Source organism: Arachis ipaensis, chromosome B07 (genome assembly GCF_000816755.2).
Source record: "Arachis ipaensis cultivar K30076 chromosome B07, Araip1.1, whole genome shotgun sequence".
NCBI lineage: Eukaryota > Viridiplantae > Streptophyta > Magnoliopsida > Fabales > Fabaceae > Arachis > Arachis ipaensis.
In genome coordinates this window covers 263333-271800 of record NC_029791.2, presented here as the reverse complement: position 1 = coordinate 271800, position 8468 = coordinate 263333, and the positions used below count along the sequence as shown (strand labels likewise).

The 8468-nt window shown below is 37.9% G+C and overlaps 2 protein-coding genes across 2 annotated transcripts; one reads left to right on the top strand and one right to left on the bottom strand.

Annotated features, from left to right (window-relative positions):
• On the top strand, positions 379-6229 carry LOC107608875 (protein DETOXIFICATION 45, chloroplastic). Its single transcript, XM_016310639.2, has 14 exons — positions 379-880; positions 957-1096; positions 1197-1340; positions 1440-1615; positions 1817-1952; positions 2788-2884; positions 2972-3072; positions 3571-3734; positions 3975-4046; positions 4167-4283; positions 4364-4459; positions 4543-4664; positions 5194-5251; positions 5808-6229. The coding sequence occupies exons 1-13, from the start codon at positions 630-632 to the stop codon at positions 5249-5251; spliced, it is 1674 nt and encodes a 557-aa protein (XP_016166125.1). The 5' UTR covers positions 379-629; the 3' UTR covers positions 5808-6229.
• On the bottom strand, positions 6505-8379 carry LOC107608876 (isocitrate dehydrogenase [NAD] regulatory subunit 1, mitochondrial). Its single transcript, XM_016310640.2, has 4 exons — positions 7534-8379; positions 7212-7451; positions 7066-7144; positions 6505-6999 (listed from the first exon to the last, which is right to left on the bottom strand). Exons 1-4 carry the CDS (start codon positions 8044-8046, stop codon positions 6725-6727), a joined length of 1107 nt encoding a protein of 368 aa, XP_016166126.1. The 5' UTR covers positions 8047-8379; the 3' UTR covers positions 6505-6724.

The window sequence follows — 8468 nt, the reverse complement described above, 5'->3', positions numbered from 1 at the left end:
TTCATTCTAATCAAAATATTGAATCATAACTTTAAACTAGCAAACCATGATTATTTTCCCATGCCTTCACTAGTAAATATGCAAAACAAATAAATGCTTTCAAGCTAACCCCTAAAATAAACTTCATTACATTTTAATGGTTAATATCAAGTTTTTAAATAAAAAATTTGATAAAGTTTAATCACTTTTAAATAAAAATTATAAATTTCAGAGGCGATATAAATTACAAAATTATTAGTCTACAATTTTTTACTGTTTAAATAATCTCTCTCTTAACTTATAAGAGGGCATATAATGACGTAATATTTTGGCTTTGTATTTTTTAAAATTCTGAAATTTGAAATAAAAAAAAATATAAATTTCGAAAATAAAACTGTGTGCTGGAAAAGTTTGGTTCGGTGCGGCCGTGCGGGCCGTGAGGCCTATACGGCTGCAGCTCAGAGGGTGGATTGGGTGTTTGTTTTGATACTATCCATGGTGCTCCTCACTTGTCAGTGCCCAGTCATTGGCATTAAGGATCCCGCGAATGAACTTTCCAGTGCCTTCTCCTTCTGATGCTCTTTTTCTCCCCCTTCTTGTTGTAATCATCGGTCTGCAGCTGCAATCCATTCTCAAAGTCATCGTCGACCATGAAGGCTACCCACTTCCAGAGCGCTGCTCTCTATCATGGCCTCTCCACGTCCACAACCAGAAGAACCTCAATGCCCATCCGCAGACCTGCCCTCTCTTGCGCCTCCCGCATATCTGCTACCCCCTCTCCGTTCATAACCCTCTGCGCCAAACCCGCTTCCCCCATTCAATTCACTTCTCCTCATGATCATGATGATGACGTTCCTGTTCCTGCTCTCCTCACAAATCCGAATTCAGATAACTCCTCTCTGTAAGACCCTATTCTTCTCTGCTATTGCAACAGACAACTCAATAACTAATTAATTTTTTGTCCATCTTGCTGACAGTCGATCTCCCGAGAGTGGAAACACACACTCACACTCCGACGTCAGACGCGAGATTCTGCTGCTAACTTTGCCTGCCCTTGCCGGACAGGCAATTGATCCCATGGCACAGTTGATGGAAACAGCTTACGTCGGTCGACTCGGTTAGCACCTAATCTACTGCCTCTGTTCAATTCTAAACCCACTTCTTTGATTTCGCCATCAACTTCTAAATTCTAATTGTCTCTTGTTCGTTATTTTTAGGCACTGTGGAATTGGCTTCCGCTGGTGTTTCCATGACCATTTTTAACATCATATCAAAGCTTTTCAATATTCCCCTTCTAAGTGTTGCTACATCTTTTGTTGCTGAGGACATAGCCAAAACTGCTGCCGAAGAATATCTTTCGGGTGAATTTTATGTCCACAGTTAACTTCTTCATAGCTCTTATATGTTGCTTGCTATCATTTTTCATTGTCAACTCATGCCATGAATGAATTTCCCTGCAGAGCACAGTGGTATACAAAATATTGGCAATGGTAAATCCTTCGAAAGAGGCAATCGAAAAAAGCAATTTTCCTCTGTCTCCACTGCTTTGCTATTAGCACTTGGGATTGGAATTTTTGAGGCTTTAGCTCTGTTTCTTGGATCCGGAATACTTCTAAATTTAATTGGTGTATCAACAGTATGTTTTCCCTTGACCACTCCTTAGTCCTTCCTTGTAATTGATGTTGTATTTCACTCGTCCCTTGTAGCACTTAATAAATTATGGGGTACTTTTAGATGTGAATAATCTTGATGAAAATTCTATTGTTTCATTTTCCCTTCATAGTTCAAGAACTGTAATCCTCTACTCAATAATACTTGAATATATTCTTTACAACAGGAAAATCCAATACACAATCTGGCAATACAATTTCTCTCTCTAAGATCAGTTGGAGCTCCTGCTGTTGTACTTTCTTTGGCTTTACAAGGCATTTTCCGTGGGTTTAAGGATACAAAAACTCCTGTTCTATGCCTAGGCAAGTTCTTGGTTTAAATTCTGTTTCTTTGCTACATTCATCTTTTGAATGGTTTTTATATTATTTTCTTTATTTATTTTTATATATTTTGTATGGGCTTTGACACCTTGCTCTGCTATCTAGTGCTTCAAAATTAATGTTTTCTTATCCCTTTGAATGGTTCATGAATAAATTTTTATTATTAATTTATTACTGAAAATAAATTGTTAATCATTGCAGCCATACTATGCATTGTAATAATATGCTTCAACATTTTCTTAGCCTTTTGAAGGCCATTCTTGTAGCCATCATTCTTTAGAACATGAGTGATTTGGATTTCCTAACAAGCTCGCGTAAATAATTTCTAAATATATTGCATATTGCAAACTCATATCATGTGGTTTAAGGAGTGCTAACAAAAAATGCCTTTCTGTTGGGGAGTTCAAAGGAAATGTTGGTACCTACCTGCAAATGACTAAACGTTTGACAAGACAATATGAGGAAGGCCCCTCCATTTAATCATATTGGAATATGTTTATATTGATGACAGAACTTGAATATAAAATAATGCATTAAGTTTATGAATTTGAAGAAGCTTTCTCATGTGCAGGTTTTGAGCAGTGCTACGTACTTGTTTAGTTTTGTTATTGTAAATTTTGAATTTTTTTTTGTATCTAACTTATACCAATACTCAAAGAAGGAAATATAATGCTCATAGTATTTGGACACTCGTGACTGTTCCTGGGAAATGAAGATTAGCTTCATGTTATAAATCTTCTCTTAAAGTTGTTATATTTTAATTATTTATCATTTATATTATATACCTGTGCATGCTAATTTATTTATCTAATTGCAGGTATTGGTAATCTTTCAGCTGTATTTTTATTTCCATTACTCATGTATTTTTTTCAGTTGGGAATAGCTGGTGCCGCCATTTCCACTGTTCTCTCTCAGTATGTATTTTGAAAGTTTTTTTTTTCTTCCTTCATTTATTTATTATCCGATTTAATCATAATTACAATGAAATTTTTATTTCTCAGATATATTGGGACTTTGTTGATGATTTGGTTTCTGAACAAGCGAGTTGAATTACTTCCCCCAAGGATGGAAAACTTACAATTTGGCAATTATTTTAAATCTGGTGAGAATTTGTCCCTTCCTTATGTTTTCAATTTATAGCTTGTGAAAACCTGAGCACATTTACCTCATCTTCCAAAATGGTTTTTCTCCCTAAAAAATTAGATAAAAAGGAGTGGACAACAGTTGGATGCTAAATGTGATCTCAAGAACTATTTTCATTGAGAATTCTAAATAGAAGTGGTCACTTGCTAGTTTTTTTCCTGTCGTTTGCTCATATTTTTTTTTTTAAAAAAATTTAAAGATACTATGATGAATGAAATTGGTTTTTGATTTGTTCACTTTTTCTTGCAATGGTTCTTGGCATTTGTAAATATTGTCAATGTCAATGAATAAGATTGTTTTTTTTTTCTTCTGTATATTGCATTACCTCTTTCCTTTGATAGTAAAACAAGTATTTATATCTGCAGATTATCTCTTTTTCTCTTTTTCCCTTTTACTGTGCATTTTAGATTTAGTTCTATGTAGTTACTTCATTTATGTATCTGAGCTGCTGCTATAGGTGGTTTCCTTATTGGAAGAACACTTGCTGTTCTTACAACCATGACACTGGGGACATCTATGGCTGCTCGTCAAGGTCCAGTAGCTATGGCTGCACATCAAATATGTATGCAAGTGTGGTTGGCTGTGTCCCTTCTTACAGACTCATTGGCTGCATCTGCACAGGTAGTGAATCATCCCTTTTTTTTAATTGGTGGGGCTTTTATATTTCTTTCAATTTGTAATAAAACTAGGATGTCTATCAATGAAACAACTCAAGCCAAAAAGGTAGACTACGAGGACTAACATAAAACTAATTTTGTATAACCTCTCTCTCTCTCTCTCTCTCTCTCTCTCTCTCTCTCTCTCAAAATAAATAAATAAATAGATAAAGGACTCACACTGCTATTTTTTTAATTTATACAGGCCCTTATTGCAAGTTCTCTATCCAGAAATGAATACAAAATTGTGAAGCAAATTACTAATTTTGTATTAATGGTAAGGTTTATTTATTTATTTATCTTGAGGGAAATACCATTCAATCATTTGTATCCTCAGAATTCATATAAGTTATTCCTTAGTTTTGTGAAGTTGTTTGACTCGATGATGTCTTTCCAGATAGGAATGCTCACAGGTATATGCTTGATGGTAATTCTTGGTGCCTCTTTTCGATCTTTGGCAACAATTTTTACCCAAGATTCTGAAGTGTTGCAGGTTGTCAGGACTGGGGTGTTGGTATGTATGATTTATTACTACTAGTGTTTGCTTCTCTACCTAAACTATTAGCTTACATTGTCTTTTGTGATTGCTGCCAGTTTGTTAGTGCTTCTCAACCTTTTAATGCTCTGGCATATATTTTTGACGGTCTCCACTATGGTGTATCTGATTTTCCATATGCTGGTTTCTCCATGGTGAGTTGTTTGCTTGTCAAAAATTGCAATGTTTCTGTTTGGTTTATATGTTTGAGTTAACATTCGTGCAAATTGCTTCATAGATGGTTGTGGCAGCAATATCCTCAACCTTTTTGGTATTTGCCCCTTCACATTTTGGCCTTCATGGGGTATGGATGGGATTGGCTCTCTTCATGGCACTCAGAATGGTAGCTGGCTTTGTCAGGTAAACTTGGAATTACTGCACAAGTATGCTCACTTTTACATGTGTATGGAGTGTAAAAGTAACTTTCCACATCATTGAATCATTCTATATTGAAGAAGATTCTCACAAAATTGACTACTATGGACAAATTATACATTGATCTAGAATTGTTTAATACCTGTGTAAGTATGTAAGATCTTACAGAAGTCTAAATGGTCATTCTTATGTATCTTGGATAAGAGTGTTTTTCTCACATCTTGTGTTCTAATTCGGTAATATGGTCTTTAAGTACAAGAATGCATGATTTGTGGAATTCTGTGCTAGTACTATGTTTAATGTAACTTGCTGGGATGTCAATATGTCATGTTTGAAACTTGTGTCTATGATTCACAACGCTTGCATTGATTATTATTTCTTCAAGTGAAATTGTTTAACCAATTGTTAAATCATTGATTATTATATCTTTTTAATAGATTTTCTGATGCTACGTAGGAAAGCACCTATAATGCGTTCCCTTTTGGCTGAACCTTTTATGTTTTTACATTTTCAGAGTACTATCAAAGAATGGTCCTTGGTGGTTTCTGCACAGGGATTTTCAAATTGCTTAGGTCAGTTTATATTTGTACAATTCTTAACATGTATATACTTTGAGAGTGATTTATGCTTCTGATACGTTTAATCTCTCTATCTCTCTCTCTCTCTCGTGGTGAGAAAAGCTATTATTCATTATTTCATTTAATGAAATTTTGATATTTGAAAAGCAAGTGTTGGAAATTTGATACTTAGTTGACCTTTCTTCACTATGTAATCCTTCTATTGACCTCACATTGGGATAAGGCCTAGTTAGCTGTTATTATTTCTTCTCAATTTTGAAAGTTGAAGATGCGATTATATTATTGAAAATGATATTAGTTGTAGTTTTTAATCTGTTTGTCGACACTAGTAGCTTGGTGTCCTAATTCACATTATTGTTACAAAGGGTAAAAAGTTCATGAATGACATGATTATGGTAGCGTTCAAATTCATGGAGTTAATCTTTGTGTTTTGAGTATAATGGAATTGTATTAATCAAACACGAAGAACTGCTTGAATAATTTCTAAATTGTATATGATGATTAATTTTATGCTATTCTAAGTTCCTAATCTTGTAACTAAATTCTGCAGAAGCTGCCCCAGAATGTGAATACAGATGAAGCACTGGAAATGAAAAATTTCAGGATGAGTCTCTGCATCAAACACTATGTTTAGAAGTTTACTCACTTAGTATTTGGAATTTCCGTTCTAATTGTGCAGAAAATAGAACTACTCAGAAGCACTTTTGTAGGTTGTTGCATTGAATTCAGAGAGAAATTAGTATAGTTACATGAGAGTTATCTGTAAAGGAAATCCTCCAAACCCCTCACGCTCATTTAGAAATCGCATTGCAGCATATTGGTCAAGTATATACACAGAAGCGGAGCAACCTCCATTTTATGGTCAGTCTTGGAAAATATCATTTGTAGAAGGGTCCAAAGACTTCTTGAACGTTGCGGTGTGCTTGTGAGTTCATTCCACCTAGGCAATAATTCATTTTTTGACAAACAAAAGAAACAATAATGGTAACAGCTACGTGTTTCTAAGTGTAATTAAATTAAAACTGAGTAGGGAAAAGATGCATGGTGCACGATGTTCTCTTCACTCGAAATGAGTAGGTGGACAGGACTGATACTGTTGAATTTGTTGTGAAACGGACTTCTGAGACGCACCACAATTACTCGATCAGTCCAAAATTGCACTCAAATTGGTTCGCAGCATGTTAGTTACCAGTATCCTTTACATGGTCAATTGACCTTGAGGATGTAAAGAGACAAGGTTAGGTCCTAGTTCCCAATAATGAATCTCTCATTGTGGAGTAAATATATCCTTGAACGAGAAAGCAGAACAAAATTGTTCATGGGAGAAGGCAAGGCTTCAACCATGTCCAAAAGAATAGTAATGGAATGTGACTTTTATTACAAAAACCACCATTGAGGCGAAAATTATTTGAATGTATATAATTGATATGGGAAATATTATACCAAATGAGCGAGGTGAAAGTTAATCTAGTCGAGGTTGGCAATGACCGCGTGGACAACCTCCTGGGTGGTGCTGACTCCACCGAGATCTTTAGTCATGTACTTACCCTCAGAAATGACACGCTTGACAGCCGTCTCAAGACGATCTGCGAAGGAAGGGAACCGAAGATGCCTCAACATCATGGCTGAGGAGAGAAGCAGAGCAACTGGATTGGCCTCCTTCTGCTCCACCAGCTTCTCATTCCCCACATTTCCTGCGGATGCGCCTTGCTCAAACACAGCATGATCGCCCCCAACATTGCCTGATATCATCAAACACATCAATAAACATAACATAGCAAGGGGAAGCTGATAAGACAATTGATTACCTCCAGGCATGACACCAGTACCTCCGGCGATGCCAGCTGCCGTATTTGCCACAAGATTGCCGTAAAGATTGGGAGTGACCTGCAAACACATTGTTCATGTCATTATTTTGGGGCGGGAACGAGAAGCGGAGAGAGTTACCAGTTACCATAACGTCGAATCGCTCCGGCTTGGAGACCAGTTGCATGCAGCAATTGTCGACGATGATCTCGTTGTACTTGATGCTGGGATATTTGGTTGCAACCTGGCGGCAAGATTCTAAGAAGAGGCCATCGGCAAGTTTCATGATGTTGGCTTTGTGGACGGCCGTCACTGTCTTTCTGTTATTCAGGTACGCATACTCAAATGCATATTTTGCGATTCGTTCGGAGCAGAATTTGGTCATCACCTGAAGTCAAGTTGCTGGAATAAATTATTAAACTGAAAATGAAATAATGGTGAACAAGACTATTGACTAGTGAGAAATGAACCTTGAGGCTCTCAACGACGCCCGGGACGACCTCGTGCTCGAGGCCGGAGTACTCGCCCTCGGTGTTCTCTCGGATGACAACGATGTCGACGTTGTGGTGGCGGGTGGGCAAGCCGGGGAGGTTGAAGCAGTTGACGAGGGAGGCGTAGAGATCAAGCTCCTTCCTGAGCTGGACGTTGAGGGAGCTGACTCCGCCTCCCACGGGGGTCTTGAGTCCGCCCTTGAGGCACACCTTGTTCTTCCTGATCGACTCCAACACCTCCTCCGGCACGCGCTTCATGTCCCCGTGCACCTCGTACCTCTCGAAGTACACGGGCGCGTGCATCGCCTCCATCACCTGCTCCACCGCCCTCGTCACAAGAGGCCCTATTCCGTCCCCCGGTATCAGCGTCACTCCTCTCGGCGCTCCGTCCCCTGGCCGCGGCATGTACGTCACGCTCCGCCCGCTTCCAATGGCGTGCTTTACCATCCCCTTCAGCGTCATGGAACCCGCTGCTATGCTTCTTCCACCCATGCCTGCCTCCTATTCTGATCCGATCCGATCCGATCGAATCTGTGTATTTTTCAGTTCAGACTGACTTCACAGGACGAGAGGAAGACCCGAATTTCCATGCCGCGAGGTATTCACGATAAAGACAACACAGGCCAACCCCTTTAACAATTTGCACTGATGCCCCTCATCTTTTCACTATTCATTATTTACACAAGTTGGGAAGGAAATACCATAATCAATGGGTAAAGATCACAACTATGTGAGAACTGAGAACTCATGACTCATGAGTGAGATGAAAGTAGAAACACACTACAGTAATAATGCTAACATTATCTAGCATCGCGACAAGTACGAAATGGTTACAAGCAAAAACAAGTGCAGCCTTATTCCGTTAAATTTAAAGAAAAATATTATTTACACAATAATATCAATTATTAAAATTA